General features: G+C 37.1%; 1 protein-coding gene across 50 annotated transcripts in view; it reads right to left on the reverse strand.

The window, feature by feature from the left end:
* KCNMA1 (potassium calcium-activated channel subfamily M alpha 1) overlaps positions 1–27,609 on the reverse strand; it is a 438,676-nt gene that overhangs the window by 53,362 nt on the left and 357,705 nt on the right. For all 50 annotated transcript variants that reach the window (XM_039554286.1, XM_039554284.1, XM_039554283.1 and 47 more), the window contains one exon: positions 10,564–10,657. In XM_039554286.1, the coding sequence (XP_039410220.1) occupies positions 10,564–10,657 (94 nt within the window). The remainder of the gene's footprint in view (positions 1–10,563; positions 10,658–27,609) is intronic.

Below are 27,609 nucleotides of genomic sequence, written 5' to 3' on the forward strand. Positions count from 1 at the left end.
CTAATACTTTCACAAAACATTTCTTCATGAGTTTTTCTAGAGGAGCACTGAAACAAAAGCAAAGCTCACTGGTCAAATCACCTTCTCTTCCTTTCAGAAATCAAGCACATATAAGAAGGAATTTTCTTTCCCCCTTATCCTTCATCAGAGGAACTATAATAAATCACTTCTTAAAAAATGCCACATTCTAGTTTTGTAATCAGTGTTTCCTTTCTGCTCTGAGATTTAAAATTAAATAGATCATCTGAAGTTTTAACACAAATGAATATTTAGCAATACTCTAATCCCAGTCACAAAAATGATTCACAAAAATGATACAAATTGAAAGGAATGTTATAACAAAGCAGGTGGTAATGGATATCTGACATCCAACTATGGTCAGCTGCCTTGAGGTTTGAGGCAATTTTTAGAATATGAGGGCTTAAAGCCTAGCATAGTTCTTTTGGGCTTTGCATTCTAACAGGGAACATTCAAAGTAGTTTGTGCCAAAGGTTTATTAGAATATTTTAGGCTTAAACATAAGTAGGCTGAGGGAAGAACAAAGAATGTGATTCATCAGCTATAACTCCCTGTTGAAGCTTTAGGTCACAAATTGTGATTTAAAAAAAACCAAAAAAACCCTTTAGGTTTTTGGGGTTTTTAAATCAATACATGCATTTATTTGCAGTATCATAAACTGTTTGGACTCTCTGCTTTACTGCTTGGAGTACAGCAAGTGGGAACCTTAAAGCTAGCAAATAGGATGGGACACACAACATGAAAGCATGCTAAGAAATATTATTGTACTACTTTTACTCTAGGATAATGGGTTATTGCCTGAGAAGGACTCTGTGATATGACTAGCCACATTCTATTTCACAATCTGTGGGGTTATACATATAAGTGTGTTTATTAAATTTAAGTCTTCTAGGCTAAGATACTATTTAAATCTCTCTTTAATCAATGTTCTTTCATTGTTCTCAGTAAAGTGATCCCTGAAGATGTCTCTGGATCTTGGAAACTCTGCTACAGGTCCACCTTTGTCCTCAGATGTTACTGAATGTATCAGAAGATACACTGACTTATATATTTAAAAACAGAATTGATCAGAACAGTGATAAAATAGTATTACTACTTTGGATATACACACCCTCATTAATTTGATGATCCAAACCTGTTTTGCAAATACTAAAAATTAATTAAGACAGACACACAGAGAGGCCAAAGCTGTCAAATCTGCCTAAGGCATTTGGACACCCTCTTCCCATTAAAATTTATATTCCACAAAGCATTACAGTCATTGCCCTTACAGCCAAACCATGGACTGAATGTTTCTAGAGCCTCTCTGCCTCCTCATCCTTGAAGATGGCCTTGTCAAGCTTTGCTTGAGTCACACTGGCAGGTTACTGTAGAAATGCTTATATTCATGCTGCAGCTATTATGTTCTCCAGGGCTACAAAGTCATCTGATTTAAGACTTCAAATTGTAGAAAGAAAAGCACTTTCTGTAAATTAAATCCCTAGTATTTGTTTTAATTAAGATATTGTTTTTCCTGACTTGCAATGACCAAAGCATTTGGTCATTCTGGCCAGGAAAAGACATGTATAGCCTGTATGGGAGGAAAGGAATCCAAGTTAAATTTCCCTCATCCATAACTCCAGCTTAAAAATAGCTTCTCTGGTTCTTATGGCAGATATTACATACGCATGACTTAAAATGAAGAGCAAAATACCATCTTTTCAAGGTTTTGAAGAGCATATAATGCCACTTATGTGCAATTAAACTTGAAAACGATGCTAAATGCCATGATACAGCTGCAAACCCAAAAAGCCTGCCTGGAAGAAAACAGCCTAAAGCAAAACCATAAATCCCACTTACAGATAACCTACTGCAAGGAAGTCAACATTACATTTTAAAGAGCACTACTTCCCTAGCACACATTTATAACTACCACAAAATCTGAGTTTTGAGTCTGAAACTTTTGGGTACTGATGGGGAATGGACAGAACTGAAAAGACCATTCAGGACTAAATGGCTGCCTCACTAAATGACTATTGTTAAACATACCCTTGTATTATGTCACCATTGTCTTAGCCCTCTTGCTATTATTCATATGTAATTGATTACTAGAGCAACATACCCTCCCTGATCTGCAGTGGAATTAGTCCATGTGCTGAGCATTGGGAACAAGAATACTGTGTGACCAGCAGGGAGGACCCTGGGTTTGCATGAAAATAAACTGCAATCTCTTAGTCTTTACACATTAGTAAGACAATGTCTTGGCTACTTTTTATTCTGCCCTCTAATAAAACTCTTATTGTCAACAGCAAAACACACCTGAGAGAAACACAACTCCTCTTTAACCTGTGTTTGTTAAGAGTCTGAAATTGTGCTGTTCTCAGGTAGATATATCTGGATTTTGTGCACAAAAAACTGTTTAGCAGTCTCCTCCACAAGATTCAGGGTCGTTAGTCACTTTGCCTGTGGTTCAGGAATTTTGAGTTTTCCTACCTGACTTATATGTGTGTGGGTATATCTTAGCAAGTGTGTGCACACAGATACTTAATTTTAGGAGGAAGGAGTGCATTTGCTGAAGGTAAGAGAGGAATTGAAGACACGCTAAAGAATGTCTCATGCCTTAGAAATTTCTCCTACAACTACCCTAACAAATTGTGGCAATTAACATGCTGTTAGTGTTAGATGTATGCAGCCAGTGCAGGTGCTAATAATTGAAAAAGCATTTAGAGCTTTTACACCCTGGCTGAATATTTCATGATGTGCTGCATGTTTCACTATTTACTCAGTGGGCCTCTGTCACTTCAATCTTCTCTGACTGCTTTGACTGGTGCTATAAAGCTCAACTAAGATAGAGTGACGGCTTGTCACAGGAAAACTCCACTGACTCCAGCAGCTCGCTGGGACTAGCTATGAAGGTTGTCACGACATTCTGATGGAATTCAGCAAATGTTTTGTGACTAATACACCCAACATTTGTCGGCTACCATTAGCCATTCCCTGTGACCCTGCAGTCTGTGTGGATGGCATTAAGTTGTAATGAGAATTTGTTGCCTATGTGTGTTACACTAATGACACTCTCTCACTGATCTTTCCTTCCACAGGTTAATCAGAAATGAAATTTGTAAGGATTCAGTGCCCAAATGCACCAGGCTTTAGAGAAGAAAACCCAGTGTGACAAGAGAAAGAAAACCTGCATTTTACTGCTAAATGTTTTCATTGTTATATTCAGAAGCTATCCTAATATTACTAGATTCTCATACTGTCCTTTTCCCTAAATCTAGGAAGAAGACTATATCTAATACAGAGGTTGGTACCCAGTGTCTTGTACAGTTTATGGGCCAAATTACAGTGTTAGTTCTCCTTTCTTCCCTCTTACTCTGCCCAGATATTGCTGGTTTTATTATTCTCAGAAGCCTTACTGAAGATCTCACATTAATTTATCAAGACTACTAAGAACACTGATATAAGGCTGTTTACTGTAAGAATCTTGCTTTTAAAAGTATCTTGATACCTCAGGACATGATCAGAATATGCTTCTGAAGTACAAAGCCTCTCACATAAAAAAAGTAATGAAACACTTAACTTCTAGACTTTTGCACATGCAATTTAATGAGGGGGACACAAGACACACAGTCCATGTGTCTTTTGTTTTTAATATTTCCCATTTAGATCTACTGAAGCTGCAGAACTAGCAATCTTTGAGAGGTAGGAGAATGTACCTGAAAAAATAATTTCTCATTTATAAAAAATAAACCCACAGTTAAGTGGCATCATAAAATATAGGAGTGTTTCTGTCACTTAAAAGAAGTGTGTGACCTTATGATAAAAGCTATCACTTTTTCAAGTCAATGTTTATAAGAATACAATTCTTTCTTTAAACCCAGTTTATAGCTAAAGAGCTTTTTATTTCCACTGCCTTGATCTGAGTCGATCTTGTCTTACCCTGAACTTCATAAAAATAATACTTTTTTTTTCTGCTGGAAAATTCTCCTTTCCTTTCCTGACACTGCTCTCTTATCCCAAAAAGACTTGTGCAAGATTTCAAGTAACCTCAAAAAACCCCTGATACTGCTTTATTCCTATGGTTTATAACACAACTACTGTGTTGGGTTTGCATGGTCAGGTTTTGGTAGCCAGGGGACTACCAGGGTGGCTTCTGTGAGAAGCTGCCAGAAGCTTCCTCCATATCCAGTGGATCCAGTGTCACTTGGCTCCGGACAGATGTGCTGCTGGCCAAGGCTGGGCCAATTAGAAATGATGGTAGCACCTCTGTGATAATATATTTAGGCAGAAGGAAATAAAAGTTATTGTGCAGATGTAATTGCAGCCAGAGAAGAGTGGGGTGAGAACATGTGAGAGGAACAGCTCTGCAGACACCAGGTCAGTGGAGAAGGAGGGGCAGGAGATGCTCCAGGCACCCAAGCTGAGGTTCCCCTGCAGGCCATGGTGAGTATCATGGTGAAGCAGGATGTCCTCCTGCAGCCCTCGGAGGTCCACGGGGATGCAGAGATCCCCCTGAAGCCTGCGGAAGAGACCCACGCTGGAAAAGGTGGGTGCCTGAGAGGAGGCAGGGACCCCATAGGAGGCCCGTGCTGGAGGAGGCTCCTGACAGGGACCTGCAGGCCCATGGAGAGAGGAGCCCATGCTGAAGCAGGTTTCCTGGTAGGACCTGTGACCCTATAGAGGACTCATGCTGGAGCAGCCTGTCCTTGAAGGACTGCACTCAGTGGAAGAGTGACTCAGATTGTAGCAGTTTGCAGAGAGCTGCTGCCTGTGGAATGGAATCATGTTGGAGAAGTTATGAGGAACCCTCCCATGGGAGGGACCACATGCTGGAGCCAGGGAAGGACTCCTCTCCCTGAGCAGCAGTAGAAACGACGTGTGATCACTGACCATAAACCCCATTCCTCATCTCCCTGCACCTCTGGGGCGAGGAGGTAGACCTGGGAAGGAGGAAGAAGTGGGGGGAAGATGTTTTAAGGTCTGTTTTTACTTGTCATTGTCCTGCTCTGACTTTGTTAGCAATAAGTTCAATTAGTACCTCTAATGCAAGTCTGTTTTGAGAGGGATTGCAGTCATTATCTCAACCCATGAACCTTGTGTTATATTTTCTCTCCCCTGTCCAGCTGTGGAGGGGAGTGAGACAGCAGCTTTCATGGGTGTCTGGCATCAGCCAGCATCAACCCACTACAGTCTTTTCAAAACCTGGGTACCATTCTTCAAATCAAAAAGCTAGTTGTTCAACAAAGAAATGGAAAGGAGGGAGACAAATCAAACAGGAAACCAAAGTTACCAGTCCCTGGTCTATCAGGAGTCAGATAGGCTAACAGATACTACCCCCTATCATTTAAATAATTTAATTCTATAATATTGTTAAAAACTGGTGTAAGGTAACATGGTGATCACTGAATTACTCGTTGTTCATGTTGGTTGTAGTGAACTTGTAAAACAGAATCAAGAAGTGAATTTTGCTGTTATATATCTGCTGAGTTGCAGCTTGGTTATCATTGCATATTACCACTGCATAAAGTCAGGATACAAATTTGAGAGTCCAAGATGGAAATTTCCAAGGCTGAGGGACATAAATATATACCATTATTATGGTTAATCAATGGGCTTTCACTTTTCCAAACCTTACCTTCATATCTGGTTTAAGGGAGTCATGGAAAATGATCAGAGTCAACTTATTTTACCAGTTTTGGCTTGAGAAATGCTTTCCCTAGATCTGCCATCACTTTTTTTTTTGTTTCTATGAGAAAGCTCACAGTTTCAGTTCATGGAAGGGCAGCACTACAATGGCAGAGGCAATACAAATTCATGCTGAGTGGCACTAGCAGAAATGTGTATGCACATTTAAGTGTATGTGGCTTAGTGGGTGGATGAGCAGAGAAATGTGCACAGCCATTGTTCATATACTTAAAATATTATATACAACTTCAGGAAAAAAGACAGGAGGTTTCCTCCTCAACTTCAGATAAATAATCTCATTAGGCTTCTGGAAATGTATGCCAAAGAGCTCACTTTTTTTTCTATGTCATTTAGCTGGGTCTTGACAGTTTCTGAGCAAGTTTTATTGTTTGGTTGGGAATTATTTTAGATCCTCGATCAAAAAAAATCCTCAGGCTTACGAAATTCTCCTTGGCAACACACTGAAAACCCAGTGTCCTCTGATGCCTCTGATTCTTACGAGATCAGGGACACTAATGATAATGACCCTTTGCTGAGTATGCTACTTGTCTAGAGGCCTATGTCAACTACACCACTACATCCAGAGTGGACAGGGACAAACTATTTGTTTGCTCTTCAGGCCCCTTGGGCCCTGTCATATGCTATTTGTTCTTGCATTAAGAGGTAGTTTGACTCAGCTGGGCTGACATTTCCTTCAAGTCAGTGTATTCCACTCATGCAGTAGCAGCTACCAAAGCATTAAGTACAGACTTGAGGCTCAGCAACAATCATTTAAGTGGCTTTTTTGATTCATATCCAGGGCTTTTCACATTTTTACTGGTCATTCTGAATCCAAAATGACATATTTTTTTAAAACTAGCTTTGCTATTTGATATTCAGGCGATATAGCCTCCTCATAGTTAACATGATTGCTCATCAATAACACGCACCAGAACCTGCAACTGAGATGATGAACAGGGACTGATATTGCTGCATGATACCAGAGGCATTGATTGGTTCTACCTTTCTTCTCCACCTCATGAAGGACACCCAACATGTGATTACTCTCTCAGTTACAGCTTTCCTTCCTTTTCCTATTTAAATTTTACTTTTTACTGTAATAGGATGTCCACGTGTTCACATCTTAACAGGAGGAGTATCCATTTTTCCTGTTGGAGTTTAAGTTATTTTTAAAAAGTATCCATATTCTTGTGGGTTTAATGGGACACTTTTGCTGATGTAAAACAGGTAAAAACAGTCATGACAATGCTGAGTATTTTTCTGGTTAATTTGCATTTGTGGGTATTGTTGGAATTTGAAGGATTTGTTTCTGATTGATTAGACTCTTCTAGTACTGCATCAGTGTGATTCTGCTCATGTCATTTGATGTGATGCAGCATTCAGTTAGAACAGTGATTTCCCAAATGTGAGTCTAGACCATCTGTGATGTACACAGAGCATTTGTATGTCAATTGTGTATTTATATCAGTTAGTAATTTATTGTAATTTAGAGCCATCAAAAAGATGCCATTAAAAAGATGTCTCCAATCTATCTATCTGGATCATATTTGGTAATGCAGATTTCTACTTATGTGTTAGTAAATATCAAAGATTCGCACTCTCTGACCAGGTCAGACCACTTGTCATGAGGTCCCACAGAATCCTCATGATACCATTTCCATCCTGTGGTACCATCTCCATCCTCTGTTCTAATCTAGCAATAGCAGAAATCATAAAGTTCTGTCTCATAGCATAATACCCGCTTCCCTGATGCCTCTGCCACTGTGGGAATCTAAAACTTATGCATCATTTCCAACATTATCTTAACTGTAGGGTTGCTCAGAACATGATTCAAAAGTCACAATTCAGATTTCAATTTATAAATCAATTTTTCACGTATTTTTTGTTTTCATGCTCCAGACTGCTTGTCTTCCAGGCTCCTTCTAGAGCCTCTGGATCTAAAACCACAGCTGAGAAAAAGTTTACAAAATAGCCAGCCCTTTCTGGGTGGGTGGGACAGGGGAAAAGCTCACTTGAAAAAGGAACTTTTAAACTAAATGTAGGAAAAAACTTCCAAAGATAAATATCAGCTACAGACATGACGGTGCTTTAGCTGATTTACCTCTTGGGTACTTCTAGCTGACATACACTAAGGATTTCTGGACAGGCAAGCAAGTACCTGTCACTTTCTGTAATTTACAAGGATACAAAATAGCAGGTAATACAGTCCACCTTTGTTTTTCAGAGAGGAGAAAAGAGTTTGACCATTACAAATAAAGCTTAACATAGCTCTCTTCTGATTCAATCCCCTTTGTCTTTTTTAGCACCTTGAACCAAAGTTAAGTCAGTGTAGATAAAGAGTAAAACGAAGAGACAGTTGGGTCTGGAGAGAAGCTGAGGGTGCAAACACTGGGCTGGAGAATAAATTTAGCAGTAACAGAGAAGAGGAAGAAAACAATGTCTGGATTTGGAAGCCTGGCAAGTTCTCCACTCACTGCTCAACCTGTGTTTAGCAATTCTGATGTGCTACTGAGCAGACAGCTCAGGCTCAGGACGACTACTCTCCCTCAGTCCCTCTTCAGCAGGCAATGAAAGCAGGCTGCACTTTGAAAATCTTCCCCCATCATGCAAACTGACACAGGCATGCTTTTCAAAAACCCACAGCCAATCTGTTGATCATTACTTATTTACAAAGGCCTTCGGGCAGAAAGTCCTGTAAAAACCATACTTGATACGGTATACACTAGCTTTTTCTGCTTGTGGAAAAAAGTACCCCTAAGGCTACCTCAAACCATCACTTTCTATTGCACATAAAATGTACCGTGTAACACTAAAGTATTTAATATATATGGTATAATATATCTACAGGAAAGGCATTTGTGTAGAAGTATGTTACCCTGTATTTGGTAATTTGATGTTTTGCTGAAGGCTATGACTTGAAAAAGCCTGCACCTAGTACAGAGGACCTGTCATCTCAGTACCCAAGAGCCAATAGAATAAAGAAGTACCCTTAAGCAGCAAAACTTTGACACAGCTTTGAAGCATATGAAAACAGTATAACTCCCTAGAATTATTATTACTCAAGATCAAAGAAATGAGGCATACTTTACATAGCAAACAGGGACAGTGTGTTCAGCTCCAAACGTTTCAGCTCTTTCTCTCTCTCTCCTCTTTCTTTTTACTTCTACTTCCCTAAAATTAGAATCTGAGAGAAGGTGAAGGGGGGGAATCTCCACATGTTTAAATTTTAAGCAGTTAAAACAATTAGCACCAGATAAGAGGATTGTCCAGAGGTAAGTAAATTGAAAACGATGCTAGCATGACAACTGGCACTATAAAAATGAGAAGTTTGCCAGTATGCTCATTTTATTCTTCCTCATAAACTGTAAACAAGCATGTAAATCAGTGTCATATGGGTAAGGCTGAGCTAACAGGAAGGCAGAGAACTTTTAATGATACATTTAACAGAAATAGATGGTCAATAGGAAAAAAAAAAGAAGCCACAGCTGGGTGCATTTTCCCTCTGTGAATCAATCTCACTTTTGGTTCTGTAGTCTAAACAGAGATGAAGATGATTTGTAGAAGTTACATCCCTGAATATGCCCTATATTGCAGAAACAATAAACAAATATGAATGCTTCTGTAACTGGCCAAAGAAAATTCCAGTCTAGTGACTAAAATACAAAGAGAAATATCACCTAGCTGTATCCAGAATCGTTAAAGGAACAAAATCATTGCCAATAATAAAATTCATAAGTGATTTTATATATGGAAAGAACTGTATATTTATGTCAATTTTTTTCACTTAACCTCTGTGAGCAGTCACAGTACATAAATCTCAAATTGCACGAATGTGTCTGTTTATATATGTAAATAAGTTTACATATTTCTGTATGTATACACACAGCGTACACACACATGCAGTGGAAAGTCTCTGCTATGGTATTTATGGATACAACTATGGACTGGGGTTCTAGCCTGGCTACACAGGATATGCAAAACCAGAGCAGGAACAGCTTCCTTGAAAACTCTAAGTCTACTACAGGATCCCATTCTAACTGACTTCAGAAGGTAAAAGGTGAAGCACAGTGAGAGAGAATGCAAATAACATTTTAACAGATTACAATTTCTTGTTGCAGTTCTAGTTTTAACAAATCTCTTAGAGGTAATTTGCCCTATGATAGGAAACTACACAGTTATACAAAGAAGTTATATTGTAAAATAATGTACACAGAGCAACAGGGGAAAAATATCACTAACAAGATGCTGTTTTCATCACCCACTTTTAGAGTATATACTACCCTCTTAAAAATCCCTGTATTTCATAATTAATATGCTTTTAGCTTGACTAAAAATGTGTTAGTTTTTAACTTTGCTTTGGCAAGTACATATATTATTAGACTTTTTCATCAGTCTAAATCAATTCACAGAAATTTGATTTCAATCGACAGGATAAAAGGAAGGTAATATTCAGGTTCATTTTTGATTGTGATGATACATCTCACATATGGCCTTAAGTACAGAAAACAGTACTCAGAGGGAATCCAACAAAAAGAGAACTGCCTGAGGCAAACTAACCACATGAGTTCCCCTGATTGGTTAGTGCTATCATTAGTGCCACTGCTGTTTAAGAACTACACATGGACAGGACAGGGTGACAGCTAAGACTTTAAAGCCTATGTATTTTTCAAACAGCTTTTCAAACTGTTTTTCATGACAGAATTTTTTTTCAGCTCTATCATTAACTGCTGACAAGCTGACAGAATAAATACTTCAGCCTTTCAGAAACCATCTAACAATCTTCTTTTTTCACCCCCTCCCCTTATTTTTGATGTGGGGGGAGGAGAGGAGGAAGGAAGAAAGAAAGGAGATGAAGATATGAGTTTCTTACAGTCTTACCTCATCAGTTTGGGTGAGGAGTTGGGTGAATTTCGCATGCCTCCATTTCGCTGCTTTTTTTTGGGTGATAGTGTCGACGGCTGCTCATCTTCAACTGGAAATATAAGGAACTCATGAGATTAAGTACTGCTCTGAGTGCAATACGAAATACAAGTGAAGTAGCAAAGAACACACACTCTATGTCCATTCACGCACTGATACGTCATTGCTAACATAGGCCCAACAGTAATAAAAATCAAATACATGTTAGTTGAAGAGATTGGTTTGAAGGAGAAGCAGAGAAGAATACCAGGGTTTTGAACATAGGCGTTCAAATTGGTTTCATACTTCAAAAACAAAGCCGGGGGGACCACATTCGGGTTATTCTTAGTTATTATCAGTTAATCTGTGCTACAGAAAAATAGAATTAGTGCTCTGCTATATTCCCAGACAGATAAAGTACTATTTGCAATATCAACTTAACAGCTGCCAGCCTGCTTTTGCTAATGAACTAGACACCAGTTGGTTCTCGCTCCTCACATGCCAAACAACAGAGTCTTCATGAAGAGATGTAAAATATTCAATGCCTTGATGTTCAATGATTCAGTTAGTCGGGAATGTGAATGCAGCCTGCCATTGTGCACAGATCTCCAGCACAAGTCAGACCTCATCGCTCTACCCTCCTCACAAAACGGAGTTTTAACAGGAGTGAACAGAATGAGGTTGAATGGAACTGGGGAGACAATACCTGTATAACAGAGGATGCATGTGTTATGCAATCTTTTAATGAGGATGAGGTGCATTTTCTATGACAGATCAATTTCCAGATACAAAATCACTTACAGTTTTGCCAGTCATAGACTACTCTTAGATAACTTATGTCACAATATGTATTGCTTAAACAAGTGCAGCTTCCTAAGAACTCATCTATAAGAATTAACCACTATCTTTACTATTTTAAGATTGCAACTGCACTTGATAATCTGTGTGTAACCTTTACATGTGCTATCAAAGGGAATAAAAATGCCTGCTTTCTCAGGTTCATAGTAATGCTAATTTATTCTGATATAAAGAAGAAAAAATAAACTTTTTTCCCATCCTCCTGTTAAATGAAAAATTAACTAGAAGATAATATAACTGATGCCTAGGAAGCTTTTACTTTAAAGCTAAAAGGAAAGACATTAGTAGTAGTAGTAGCTGCTATATTTAAAGAGCTTAGTACACATTAGCAGTGCACAAGCAGAGGTTGAGAAAAAAATACTACTTGCAACAGGATACACAGGAAAAACAACAAAATGGGGATATATGTCACCTGCCCCAGACTTATATGTGAAGAAATGAAGCAACAGCCTTTTCCTATAACCCTGTTCCAACACTATTTTATTATTGCATTCCAGCCTGCCATGTATGTCTGTTTGCCCAAGCCTGCTATGGAACTTTTGCCTTGGTCAAGAACAAAGGGCTGGACCCTGAAAAGACAGATTCTGCTCTCTTTTTAAATTACCTGGCATCACCTAGCACAAGGGAGTCACAACTAAAGAAAGCACTGCAAAGAAAAAAAGACAAAAAAAGCAACCAAACAAAGCTAATCCCAAAATAAATGTGCCAAAGAGCGGTGTAAAAAGTAATACTTAGATCAGAACAATGCCTGTCTAATAATGATTTATTCACTAAGTTCTTTTCTTCTCTTCTTGGGCAGCATCCCTAAGGACAAAGGAATTTTCTTCTCATTTGACTTTTTTTTTTTTTCCAGATCAAAGTCCTATAGTGTAAATGCTTATTGATGGTTAGTCAAGTGCCATTCTTTGTTTGCCTGAGAGATAAATAAGCCCACAGAAGATTCTCAAAAATACACAAATTGACATTTTCTTTCTGTGACAGTTTGCACATATTAAACCAGATCACTTCAGTATTTAGCTATGCGTACCATGAAGTGAACATGCACAGAATTATTTTGTTGGTAATATCTTTGCATTTCTGATTGCAAAAAAGTGCAAGTCTTTGTGCTTTTCAGAACACCCTCTGCAAATCCTTCTCTTGGAAATGGCCTGGTCTTGTTTTAAACTTCTCTAATAAAAAGTTATTTGCATGCTATTCCACACAGACAAGAGGTTTCAAGATATCCGCTGTGCTCTCGTTCTTTATCGGATATAAATATTCAGTTCCACCACTTAAAAGATCAAACAAACAAGAACCATGCAAAATGTTCCTTCCAGAAAACAACTCTCAAAGAAAACTTTGCTCTCTTGGGAGTAAAAATTCTAAATTTCACTCAATTTAATCTGTTACCATGGGGTTACAGAATGTTTGTCAAGAGATGCAGTTTAGCACCACGAGTGTATTGTTATACTATTTTAGCAGTTCAAGGAAGATACACGGCCATCAGGACCATGGGCAATGGGACCTTACATTAACACAACTGCAGATAATATTATAACCAGAAAAATTTCTCTGAACAAGAGAAAACAATTTAAAAAAAAATACTTCTCCAAGTTTTCAGCTATCTAATAAGACTCCTGTCTAATCTTTTCAAATTCCAGAAGTTAATACAATAAGGATGTTTTTGTACTATATGGTCCAACACTTGTGTTCTCCAGTGCTGCCAGGTGATGCTAACTTGGTGCCCAATTAAAAACAAAGTCTTACTAGTAATTATTCAAGACAACAACTTCTAGAAGTACATTTCTAGCAGTCTGCACTTATTATTGATACTGCATCTGCAATAAATAAACTTCCATTTTGGATATGTGCTTGTCATATTCAAACTATGTTTCTGTCACCAGTTGCCTGGAAAGTCCAAGGCTGACGTGGCTCACAACTTAATACCTGTTAGCAAAGCTTTCTGAGGGATCTCAATTTGTTGCTTAAGCAAGAAAGCCATTTATTCTCATTGTAGCAATGAAAGGAGATCTATATTAATCATTTGACATGATTAAAATCAAGATTATATTTTTCATTTAAATCTCTGCACAGAGTTTACGGGGCATCTGCAGTTTAGAAGCACAGCTCCATAAGAATGGAGGAAGGGAATACATGAAGTTGAAATATCTGAATAGCATCTAATGGACACTATTACCTATGGCTTGGTTCCCAAAAATGTTGCAATGATAACTTACAAGTGGTTTCTTACTAGTAAGTAGGATATAAAACATCTAGTTATTATCCTTCAGATACTCCTATCAGTTTCCTGCCTATTTAAAGAAGTGTACCTAGCAAAATTTTTAGTAAGATTATTAAATACTTTAGTTTCATGGTTTCTGTGTCTGCATTAATTTAAAAGGGAGTCTTAAATTTTCTTGTTCTTATGAAAGACAAACATATTTGAATAATGGGCTGTGATGGATGACAACTCAATTCTGGTATCGTATGTTTGCTTTTTTTAATGAGTCCCCATTTTTTATGTCTTTATACTACAGGATTTGTATTAACTACAGTCATATTATGTAATGCAGACTTTCTTTACCAGCTTTCAGGAAAATTGGAAATAAATTCAAGAATTGGACACAGAATTTTATAGATTTGGAACTCAATTCAGCCTCCGAGCTCTAATAACATTCAAGAGCTTCTTTGCACATCCCTAAGTATAACACTTAATGTACTGCTGTAACAACCCAGAGCTCACAGTTTTGCAGTTCAGGAAGACTCAGTGCTAAAAAAATGTCAGGCGAGTCTAATGAGGCTTCAGACACTCAGTTTTATGCTGGAGTTTAATTTAAAGTTACACTGATGTTTTAACATGTTTGCTTATTCTTGAGTAAAGAGTGTTCATTATTTCAATGACATAACCTCCAGACAATGTTCCATGAATTGGTTTAAGATGTGCTGGTAATTTTAACAGCCTTAATGTGGAGTTGAACATCTGTAACAACATATTACTTGACTTTTATCCTCATTTCATTTTTAAAGCAAAGCAAAGGGAATGTCTTTCAAAGCAGTGGATAAATTCATAACTTTTTTCTTTGTTATTTCTAACTATTTTTAAAACAACACTGTCTCCTTGACTGCCTCTCCCAGGTCACTAGCAGAACAGTTTACAGATACTTTTTTAGACACCAAAAAGCGCTGAAATTTGAAATAACATCTATGTTACTGAACATCACATGAACTGGGATACCTAGTGAGTTCATTCTGCCTAGCATGTAAATACTTCAAAGCAATTAAACCCTTTGAAAGGTAAAGCACAAACCACCCAGAAACATTAGTTGACTAGCTATCTTGATTAACTTATTAATCACCACATCTGGAGAAACCCACATCTGTAAGCACTTAAGAGAGCATTAGTAATGTCATAGTCACATTGAAAACAGACTGCAAAACCATGCACAAACCATTCTGTATTGCCTTATGCATCCAGCTACTGGGCTACCTACGGAGATCTTGGTTCAACCCAGGCTTTTGGGAATGGTAGCGGTATTTTACAGGCAGGCTGAGTGCCCTTTGCAATCTACAGTAGGTAGATTTTCCTTGTTCAACAGAACTCAGTAAGTTAAGGTGCAGCAGCGAGGGGTTGTTGGGTAGGAAGAGGCTCCCTTTACGGTTATTAACAAGTGGAACAGGTTCCAGGATTCCTTCAGTGGACTTGGCATCAATCAATGCATTAGTAGTTGCATTCTTGAATTGATATGAACATTTTGGGTAACTTGATCTAGCTGCATTCTTTACTTCTAAATAATAAGAAAAAATTTAAATTAATTTCTTTGTACTAAAAATTATTTCAAACCACAGGCATGAATCAATTTTGATATTATGTGGAAATACAGATATTAAAGCTTAAGGGATCAGTTCCAACAGCAGAAATAAAGGTTTATACCTGCAGCTCTCTTAGGTTAGGTTTCTTTTTTTTCCTCTAAAAATGACTCTTTATAAAAGAATACTTATAAAAGGATTATTCAACAATATTATCACCTTTAATATAATCCCATCCTGGGGTAAGTATATCTGAGGAAATACTTATTTCCCCCATGTTGATAAAGGCTTTGAGATGTACTGTCTGTGGAAGATGTTTATTTCTTTGAAACTACTGAAAATGACAGGGGAGGTAAAGCACTCTGCTGCTATTAAAATAAATAAGGAATCATAGAATACGTAAGGTCACCACTTCAAAACTGTGCAAGCATACTTATGGAATTAAACTGATGTTTAGGAACCCACATAAAAGTTGTTGAGTATTCAACAGCGCTGCATACTGTAAATTTCAGGAGGTCATAAATGGTGCCTCTGAAAAGAAAGTTAAGAAATTCAATTTCCTAAATATGGATTTAGCTTAAAACTCTTAGTCTTCCATTGATAATATATCAAGACTATTTAAACACCACCTCCCCCCCAACTAATACCTCTAACAAATGGTGCCCTCAGTAAAAACCAAAGACAAAATGTTTTTCTGGTAAAAATATGCAATAAAGGTCTTCTCCTAATGCTTGTTTCATTTTGAATGAGTATAGTATAGAGAAGAAGGTATGTAACTGAGCCACCAAGACCTTATATTTGGTTATGTATAATGAAGTAAGAAGGTTAGGTAAGGAGTGGTTGGTGGACTGATAAACTTGCAGCATTATTTCCACGTTTCAATTGCCTTAAAAATTCTATGGAGAACATTGAGCAGAAAGTAGAAGCAAAGTATTTGAGGAGGTCAGCATGTTTTCTGGGATCTTTGTCTAGTTTACCACCAGCTAGAAACACCATCTGGTAACAGCAGAGATAAGAAAATAGCATTCCCATGCTTGCCATTTCTCTTCAAGCACAAAATCTGTCTCTCTCATGAAAAAAGTAGTGTATAGGAATTACAAGAGTCATTTGAAGCTACTTTTCAACAAGGTTGAACTGGTTGGTTACAAAGCACCCATTCCAATTCTGTGACCTCTGAATTGATGGCTTGCTACTATTCTGAGGTCGATAGAAAAATTAGTGGGAAAAGAACTAGAGTCTAAATCACAACGTTTTTCAGCTTTTTACTAATAGAAGTAACATTTAAAGTATAATAACAATGCATATGCACTGGAGTTCATATATATTTTAAAACATCAAAGGAGAGTATATATCTTTGATTGGCAAAACTGCCACAAAAACCACTGTATAGAATATTGAACACACTACTTGAAAATTATCAATTTTACCTCAGAGTTACCAGGATTTTTATCAAATTTTGTACTTCTATTTTTTATATTCCTCCAAGTGAAACAATTTTCAGATGATAAAATATATCTGCAGAGACCTATCTCTCTACACATGCCACTGGTCAAACATGTATTTGAAGGCTTTGATATGCATCAACTCAGTTCTATTTTTAAAGTCCAGATAGTAATACTGGAAATAATCTTTAAAAATCCACATCCTGTATCAAAGTATCTTCATATGCAATGGAAGAAGACCAGAACCTATTAAGCTTATCAACCCTCCAATCAAGTTGTTCAAGAAACATCACAATCTTTTTACAGTCTCTCCTGGAGTTCAGTAAGTGATGGTTTCAGATACCAGACCTGACTATTAAGCAATAACCTTCCATAGCAGTGTATGTCTTATAGCATATTCCATGCAGACAAAAATCAAGCTTTCCCAAGATTTTGTGTTTGCAGTGGCACAGCATGTGTCAGAACAAAAATACCTGTCCTTTGGTAATGGCTTCATATCTGGAGCTTGGCATCATATTTAATAGCACCACATGATCTTGTTCACCAGGAAGGCAGACTGAGCTGCTTAAAACCTAAGTTACTTCCCCTTAGTTCCAACAGTGTGGACAGGTACTATTACTGAGCATGGGCATAACAAGTTGCCAATTTTTTCTTTGTCAAATTATTCTAGATTTAGAAGTTCTAACTACTGGTTTTATCCCATGACTTCTAGCCTCCTGCCTCTGACAGGAGCTCAGATCAATGTGGAAGAAGCCCCACAGTGGATGAGTGATGAAATTCTTCGTACATAGGACAATTTTCTTTCTTACTCCAACAATTTATGGCCCATGTCTTTTTACTCAATCTTCAAAAGCAAGGGTTACAGAATAATATTTGAATAACCTATCTTTGGTAGAGATAATAATCTCTTTCTCCCTTTCTCCTCAAATTATATATTTTTTACCACAGAAGAGTAAAACTGGTTACTCTTAGTGTAAATAGCCTGTCAAGCTATAGGTGCACGTTGTGCCACACACACCGGGGCTGTCAGGATACACCCTGAATTCCATGTGCAAGCATGGAGCTGTTGGATTAAGCAGTACTGTACAGTCGGGTGAGACACACAAGCCAACTTCAGCAGATACATACTACAGCGGGCAGAACCTAAAGCACTTACAGAGCATCCCACTGTTCAGCAAAGACTGTTGAGTTTTATTAATAATTTCTTTAAAATCCGATTGGGTTCTTGCACTACTGTGTGGACTGATTTCCATAGAAAACATATTTGGGAAACAAAGATTGCTGTTAATTATATGGAACTAAATACATCCTTACATATTGTCACTGCCTCACTAGGTTTGGCAATCAAACTGTCTGGATTGGGGTAATTTGTTGTACCACTGTGCAACATCAAATCACAACCTCCAAATCCACCAGGGTTCTCTTCCAAGTATGAGGTGAGTTTAGCACCAGTAAGTCTACTAAAACAGAACTATTTTTCTAGTTATAGTGAGATTAATTTCTTTTTATGTAATATGACATATGACTTTATTTCCACTGCAAATGGTCACAGGCCTGCATTATTTATGCTGCCAAAATTCCTTAGAACTGTTCAGTAGATTGTCATGCATCCATAAGGCATTATTATTACCTAAGAATATTTTGAGAGCCATTTTGAGAGCAAATTTTAAACTACTTTTTGAGAACAGTAAACAATAAGGAATGGGATAAAAGTAGAGTAAGGGTAAGAAATTCCATTTTCTGTAGTATTTTCTAATTGCACACTGGGTGAACACTACCTACTTTTAATAAATGCTGTACAGAATTTGCCCAAGAAGCCTGTCACCATAAGAGAAAGAAAAAATATTATGTATAAAATGTGATATATTAATGCAGTTGTAAAGGTATTTTGAAGTTGCATATATTCCTATTCCGTACCCCCACCCTCAGGAACTCCCTTTCAAGCTCAATGAATATACACTTGCCTACAGACTGCATTAGGGAATCATGCCTGTTTCTATTTCTATACATTTTATTTATTATAATGAAGATAATTTGAATTGCAATCTGCAACTCCCTGAACATTTTTAAAACAACAAATGTAGTTAAACTAATGCCTGTGGCAATATCTATTTATTCTTTGTGAGCATACACTTGCCATAACTTAAAACTGGGCTGAGCTTTAATTTAAATGTAACAAGGCAGAATACCAGTACAGTGCTTTCAACAAAATGGCTGAAACTGGCTTCAGCATGATTTGCCTGGAAGGGAAGATGAAAATGTGTTTTAAAGGAGAAAAAATATCCTGACCAAAACCAGACATTCTAAACAACCACCACTGATACCCAGTGCTCCTTTCCTCCCCCATCTCTATCAGCTGCTAGGCTTTCAGCACTGTTTTTCGCCAGACACTAGCACAGTGTTTTCCTTCATAGTCAGCCATCAGCCAGAGCTGTCACTTGCAGATACTTCATTTTTGTTTCAGTCTAATTCATACTGCACCCCCTTAATCTCTGTAGTGAGTAATGCCATGTCACTGTGAAGATATGTCAGATCCAGCACTAGAAATACAGAGTGTTTCTAACAGTTAAACTATCTTGGTTTGAAGAAATATTTTATTTCTTCCCCCAACTTAACCAATGTCTTTCTCCTAAACATCTTCTGAGCTGACCTCCAAAGGAGCAGTCACCATTCTGCAATGTGGCTCACCTTTCATGGGGTGGGGGGTGAAGACAAGCTGCAGCCCTGTATTACTAAATGCAAATAATCAATATGTTGATTGAGCTTTTGGCTACCAGAGTTCTTTTGATGGGAGTGACAGTGAGCATGACTTGCCTCATTCAATGACAAGGCTGTTCAGACTTTGCTACCTACCACTTTGTGAATCAGGCAACTGAAAATACCCACAGCAATTCCTCCAAACTGTCAGCTATTGCTGTGATTCCACCCAGCACCCCCTGTACAAGACAACAGATTAACCATTAGGCTAGATATGTTGAAAATATACAGCTTCAACCTTTCCCCAGCTAGCTCAGAGCGATGTATAGATGATTATTTCAACCGTCAGCTGCCGCATAGACTTAAACCTCTGCACAATAACTCCTGGATTCATCTGCCCCTTGTCAAACTTGCACAGCTTTAGTTTGAGCATACATAGTGTGGCAGTTTCACTGCGGATCTAGAATAATCCAGACGGCTGCTGTCTCTTTGTTAACAGGAAGCTAAACTGATGAGTTTGTAATGCATTTCTTATCAAAGGTAGTTTCAAAAAAGAAAATGTGCCAAATCAGTTGGAGGTGGAATTTAGCATAGTATTGAAATATGATTTAATCAAAACATTTGTTATTTGTTTAATAATGTGTTGTAATAACCCCCACATTATTCCTCCTCTAAAAATCATTTTATGCCAGTGAACTATTTATTTTACAAATTTACTTGGGTTTTTTTTTTTTTGGCGGTAACAGATGTAATGAAACCATTGACTAGAAACTACAATATAATGGTGCTTGATGAGATACAAGAATGTTAATTTTAGAAACAGCAGAGCAGCGTTCACTTGGTGTCTGAAATGGTAATCTCAAATGAAACAGGATTGCTGCTTTTGTTTCTATGTGCATTACAAACTCAGAAAAATGCATTTCATTCTGGTTTTTTAATACAAAAAGATATGCTGCATATCTCTACACACTAGCACCATTAGAAAAGCAGGTGAGGCTGGCTTTTAGTTGCAGAGTGTGCCACTTGAAGCAGATAAAACATCAAGATCCAAGAATGTCAAGAATGCATCATATCAGAACCTCTTGCAAATACTGAATGGTGCTTACATGAGATATTCTCTTTGAAAGTGCAGATCAAGAAATATTTTTCTTTTCTCCTCTCTTTTTGTCCCAGGCTTGCACCTTTTGGTTAAAAGCACATAAAATTGCAAAACAAATGCATTGTGTCTACTACTTGCCCCCACCCCCCCTTTTTCTTTTTCTTTTTCTTTTTCTTTTTCTTTTCTTTCTATTAGCATCCAATACTTAAATTTTGTATTAATAATACATGGTCTTTCAGTCTTAATTCTTCTCCCACGTAAAGAATTGAAACTCAGCCACAGATATATTCCTCATCTTTGCTTTTCCTTGAATGCTGTAAAAAACATAGTTAATAGCAAATGTGGAATCTTGCCATGCTGGATCCTGTTATTAATTTTAGATGGCTACTCTGATATTCAGTGAAATCATTAAAAACTTTAAGTTCCTGATCTTTTAGAGTAACTTGTATATAGAATGAAAGATAGACTACAAAGGAGTTTGGAAACCCAGCAAACTTTTAACTTAAATCTTTTGGTGAAAAAGGTCTGGGGTATAGCTTTACACCATTTGTATTTATTTTTAAGGGTAGAGCAGCTCTCTAAGGTTATTGTAGAAATCTGATATTTTTTCTTTGCTCCTCCAGTTTAATTCAAGAACATAACGATTATGCATGCTGTATCAGTAATTATCACTTCTCTATTACTATGACTTCTGCAAGCAAAGAAGTGGTTTAAGGTTGTCCAAATTGTGGTTGATCCAAAGTCCGCTTAAGTAAGAGAAAACATTTACACTGACTTCAATGGACTTTAGATGAGGAGCTGTTCATACCTCATGTATATGCTGTTATAAATGAGGAGAAAGCCTTTCCCATAATACAGCATTTTACAGTTGGCGTGTGCAATTTTGAGAAAGGCTTCTAATTTCATGGATCTGGTTTCTTGCTCTGATATAGAGGTATATAGACCACAGGACACTATTTGTACATAACAAACATCTCTTTCCCCTGCCAAATTTGCACAGTAGAAAAAAGCTACTTCAATTCCTAATCAAATCCTACTTTATATTTAGACTAAGTCATAGATCCATTGAACCTTGAACATCTTTTCTAAATCAGATTTTAGTATTCCCTCATACATTTTTCTCGATTTTTAGTCTTCATTCTCCACTGCCTTTTCAAATTATGATTCACTCTGTAATTGTTTATTCAAGTCATTATACTGTTATTGGAAAACTCAAATGAAAGTTAAAAAAAAGCAAAGCAGCAGTAGATTTTTTTCCCCCCTGTCCATTTAATTGTCGAACTGATTTCTCCACATGTTGTATCCATACAGAATACTATTTGGATAAAGTAAATTTTGTTTTGGGAAAGGGTGAAGAAATGGAGATGTGCCTAAACTGTAGAACTTAGAACATGGTCTGTTTTCAAGGGGGTCTGTTTCCCAGACAAACATCAAAGTGAAGGGAACTAACTTTGTCTTTTGAGAGTGCACTGCAGAGAATAACAAAAGTCAAAGTGTCTCATCAGTATGGCAAGTGTAAATATGCTGAGTTAAACTTTAAATTATGTTACTTCATTACAACAAGCTGTTCTGCTCTGAACATGGAGGAGGAGCTACAGAAAATGTTACCCCATGTGTCAAATAAGAGCTGTTCAGACCCTGTGTTTCTTACCAAGTCACAAGCAGCTACGAACTACAATTTTGGAGCCCCAGCTTCTCTCTCTAGCAGAGCAAAGTACAGAAGGATTGCTCAAAGCCACATTAACATTTTAACAGACTACCTGATGATCCCATGGCTACAAGCAGAGGACTGGGAATCTCCTGACTGGGATTTAGTTTTACCACTGATCTTGGGTTATACAGCCTTGGGTGGCCCACTTGCAGTCAATTCTGTTGTGAAGGTGTTCCTTACTCAGAGATCTTTCTAAAATTCAAGTGACCAAATGATCTAAAATTGTGGCTGTTAATCTTTAATTTTCTCAGATCTAGCAGGTGTTAAGTCTGTGACGTTGCTATTGCTGTTTGAAAACTACATTTGGAATACATTCCATAAAAATATACTATATTCATAAGTGAAAAGAGTGGATTGTTATTACAGTGTTTGGTGGTTTGGTTTTTTTTTTTTATTAGACACGAAAGTGTGCCTCTAACATTGAATAACTGTAACATCCTTTTTATTTCTGTGTTTCTATTTTCCTTCCTTAAAAAAATAGTGTTGATTAAAGGACGCTGATTTCCTTATGAGTGGCCCTTTGAAAGTTCCCCAAGGCAAGACATGTAAAGCCAAAAGGCACATCTTTGGGAGATTCTTTAAGAGTAGCAGCACAGAGCAAATGATAGTATTCCATGCATTGTCATAGACTATCCTTGTTTCAATGCACAGCAACCCAAAGTGTACTGTCCTTTGTCCTATTGCCTCAAAGAGGATTTTGACACCAACTATAAGGGATACAGAGGAAGAAGTTGCAGCACTAGCAAGGACACACTGCAGTTCTGCAGTTCTGCTAAATTGTAGGAGGAATCTGTCTTGTTTTTACAAAATTAAGGAAGTTTCCCCTTTGTGACTAAACACACTTACAACCTGATCAGTCACTGCAGAAAACAGTGAAGTTCTATTTGTGGACAAAAAATAAGCTACTATTAAAAAAAAAAAAAAAAAAAAAGAAATCTAAATTTGAAAGGCCACTCATCATTGTGCCTATGATCACTTTACTGTTTACACTCCCCCAGCTCCATTAAATTCCAAGAAAAATATACAGTGCCTTGAAGTAACTAAGGGTAAAAGTAAGCTCAGGAGTCCTTGGTGATTGCTCTGCTCCTCGGGATTAGAAATCTTGTATTTACAGCATAGATGGTGTTTGTCAGGAAGAGTATTTCAGTGCACAGGAAAGTGATAGTTCCATGCCTTTGGAGCACAACTCGGCAAATTTTAGCTCGGTCTTGCTGCAACTGTTTCCTTCCTGTGAATATTTGGAAGGGTAGATTTCATCCTGCAGAAATCTCATTAGAATTATTACTTTTGTTTTCCACTCAGAAGTGCCAGTTTCTCTTAACAGCTTAAAAAAAACAGATTTGCAGTGTAATTGCAACCTGCATATCCTAAAGTTTTAAACCGAAATAAAATTTCATCTACCTTGCTCATTAAGAAGACATACTAGGTGTCCCTGCCAATACCACAGTGAAGTAAAGATTTTCCAGAAACTTCTTGTAAGTCCAAGAGACTATATTCCTAAATTTTAAGATTTTTTTTTTTTCTAATTCTTCCTCTGCTACCCATGAGTTACCTTACTTTTGAAAACTCACTTGAGAAGATTTGGCTGAGATTGTTTCTTTTTTAACTAGGTGGTTAATATCTGACCGATAAATTGGGGTTTTCTTCATAATGTTTTTTACTTTTTAAAATTTGATACCATTGAATTTATTTTGGCTTGTGTTTAATCTTTGTAAAAAAGGGTGTAGAAGTGTCTGTGTCTCTGAACAAGAACTGAAATATTAACATTTAACTCTGGCTTTCGTATTGTTAGTCTTATTCAGTTTTCACCCACATCAGTGGAAAAACTTCCATTTACTAAACTTTCACAGGCTCAGGCTCAGTGATCCCCAATCCTCTTTAAGGCTTAGCTGTAGTATTCCTCTGGGATGGAGGTCTTCATACAACTATTAACTTGTGAGGCCATCATATCATTTCATATGTAAAGTATAAAATGCTGTGCCTATTTACATAGGTTCTAGAGACAAGTGCTTACACTGGATATACCTTTCTGGAGAAAATTTAGCACAATTAAAAAGAGCCATCTGAATTTTTTTTAATAAATTTTTTTCCTTAGCAAAGCAGTACATAATGAAGTTCTTGCAGGCTTTTCAGCCACTACTGATTTCTAAGCCAGCACCACCACCTGCTGGTTACAGGGAGTTTCAATGTGCTGTTTTCTGGTCTTCAAATCTATGCAGAAATATAGAGCAATATTTCTCAGCTGTTCTTATACACAGAAATGTTGTTACCAGAAGAGATTTTTAGCAGACTGGTTGCAGTTTAACAATACTCTATTATCTGAATTATGGCTTTCATAAGAGCAGGGAATGTTAACAAAGAAATTATTTTATGCAAAGTACTGTAAGTCACAGGGTAAACATTAAAATTAATCAAATAGATTGAACCTGTTGTATTAAAACGCCTATTGGCACATATGCTGGCTTTATTACTTACAGATACATAGTTAAATACTCTTTATAACACTAAGAAATTAATATATTTTTTTTCTAAGTGCTCCCTACTTTACTGTATTCCACAATGTACTCCATTCTTGTGAGGCTTTTTTCTTGCTCTGAACAAATGCATCTAAAAAACCAAAACCTCCTGTTAAATCTATTAATATAAAAACAACCAAGATATAAATAACTAAGATTAAATCTATAAAACAACAGCAAAAATAGTGATAGCAAAAATGGAGATGGAATATAATCAATTGCCATGGAAATTTAGGGAAGTACAGTACATAATTTCTAGGTACATACTGGCAAAAAAAGAGGAAGTAAAACAGCACAATAGTAAAAAAACCCCCCAAAACTCAAATCTCTGCAAAAACTTCACAGTAGTCTGGCTGAAATCGATTGCTATGGGAAGCAAGAGCGCGCAATCCACCCCATAAGGGTGGAAAATAAAGCAAAAGCTAAGAAATCCAATGGTGAAAAATAATAACAATTTTACTTACATCATCATTTTGATTTCTAAAAGAAGGAATACTCAAAAGGATGGATGTATATAGCAAGGATCACATTTTTCAAACATAACATGAAAAGGCTCAAAATACCTCCACAGAAAATAAGAAAATGACTTTTATGAATTCTCTCTAATTTTCCTATTACTAAAAAATCTACTGTACTGATAAGACTGAAATTTCTGCAGCAACTAGGGTTCAACTCTTTTGAAATATTGTAAGAGGGGAAAGCATGCTATCTCATATTCACTTCATGTAATACCAACTATAATGGTATAAAATTACACAGGCTAGCTACAGAGAAAGAAAGCAAATAATGCTCAATCTATCCAGCTAAACTGATATCAATGTTTTTTAAAAAAATTAAAATACATATGTTTTGTCCTTTTAGTTTTTACTTTGATATTAAAAGCTACAGGAAGATGCCAGCCTTGCTTAGTTCATGACAAGGATCAGACAGATCACAACCCATGATGAATAACAGCCTCAGAAAGAAAATTTCATCAAACCCAACTGCATCGTGCTTGGTACTGCTGAATTCATTAACCAAACCCTGATGAGAATATGGGTGTTACCAGAGAAGGAGAAGGGAACCCAACACTGAGCACCCTCACTGTCAGCACACAGTGCAATGAACCAAGAGGAAAAGAAAGAAGGCAGTGGAGAATTTGAGAGAGAGAGAGGATTGTCAAGGTGTTGAATTAGCAGGTTACTTAGATGTGTCTTGTAAAACACTTGCTGTGCTCAGCACAAAAATCACTTATACACTATGAGTGTACAATTATAAAATTAAATACAGGTGATGTCCCTTTTCAAAGCAGGTAGCATGATAAGGAAGAAAGACTGATAAAATTAAAAAAAAAAAAAAAAGGAAAGAAATTTCTGCAGGAAACCACTGAACTTCCAACATTTCTGTTCTATTACCACACCATTTTCACAATAAAGTCTACGATCACCTGGAGCTGAGGAACTCTCTGCAACAAAGAAAAAATTGATGTATAAAATTTCATAAGATTTACAGGTCAGTTACTACCCTAAAAGTAACTATATCAACCACAAATGCCACAGGATGCCAATATATTTGGAAATACTGTTGCTGCCAGATGTTTTGAGAATCAGATACTGAAAGCATCCAGAAATTCTATGCTCAGGGGACACTGACAGCTGTCAAGAAAGTCATCTTCCAAAATCAAATTGCTTGGAGCTCTACCTCTGAGGATTTTATTTTGTCCTGTTTGAGGAGAAAGAAGAGGGCAGACAAAAGACTCATATGCTAAAGGAAGATTAAAACCAAATGCATATTTTGACATATTTTATATTCCTCATGGGCAGAACTCAAGGATACTGACCCAAGGGACAATTTCAAGATGTTTCCTGAACAGTATGTGGGGCTTGAGTATTGAGGCTGAATATACGAACCTAAAGATATGATTCTGGCATGCCCTCAAGCTACAATTTTAAATGCAAAACAAGAATTTTGGTATCTATTTAGCAGCAGAAGTACCAGTAAAACTGTGGATGAATGAGCTGCAGCATTAAAAGATTCAATCAGCCAATAAAAAAGACCTTTAAAGTTTGATCAGCCACTAAACACACCCACACTAGAAATCCTGAATCCAAAAACAGAGTAGGCACTTTCATTAAAGTAGGAGATAGTATTTTCAAGCATTATTCAGAAAAAACAGAAAGACAGAAAGTTCTCCACAGACCATGCTCTAATAAAAAACTACATGTGGTAGTGGTAACAGTGGAGATCTGAAACAAAAATTAAAATAATCCTATGCTTGAAACAGGCAAATTCAGGTAAAGGGAGTTCTGAGAATGCCATAACTATATGGTAATGACATACTGAAGTGCAGATATGGCACAGAATTCATACTTCATAAATTAACATGCAGAAGGATCTGGTGTCAGCAGGTTAAAAGAATGTCAATCCCTGCTCTTACACAATTTCACACTGATGTAATATGAGTCAAGTCCAGACTATGTGATTTGATTCTTGGCTTGAGTCTTCCCCAGCACCGCAAATTGTTTGTTCATCTACTCCTCTTCCAAACATAACCAAGGGTTTCTGCTGAGTCATGTAACTCTCCAAAGTGTAAGATGCCTGCACATTGGACTCCTTGTATGGAAGGATCCTGTTAAATAGTGAGGATCACATTACTGACTGCAGGCTCTGCAATCTTTGCACTATGATTATCATTGCAGAATCTGTGCTGAGAACATCTGTCCCAGCCCTACTGTCTTCTCATCTTTTCTCCTTTGTCTGATTGAAGAAATCAGTTAAGGTATATCTTTGTTACTCAGGGCAGTGAGACTCTTGAATACAAATAATCAAAAAATATATAATGAAATTCTTCATATATGTATTTATTTGCTTTTCCTTGAATAACTTTTCTATGGAACACAAGTTTTGGTGGAAAAAATTCCATCTTTTACGAACTAC

Source organism: Corvus cornix, chromosome 6, assembly GCF_000738735.6.
Source record: "Corvus cornix cornix isolate S_Up_H32 chromosome 6, ASM73873v5, whole genome shotgun sequence".
In the NCBI taxonomy this organism is placed as follows: domain Eukaryota; kingdom Metazoa; phylum Chordata; class Aves; order Passeriformes; family Corvidae; genus Corvus; species Corvus cornix.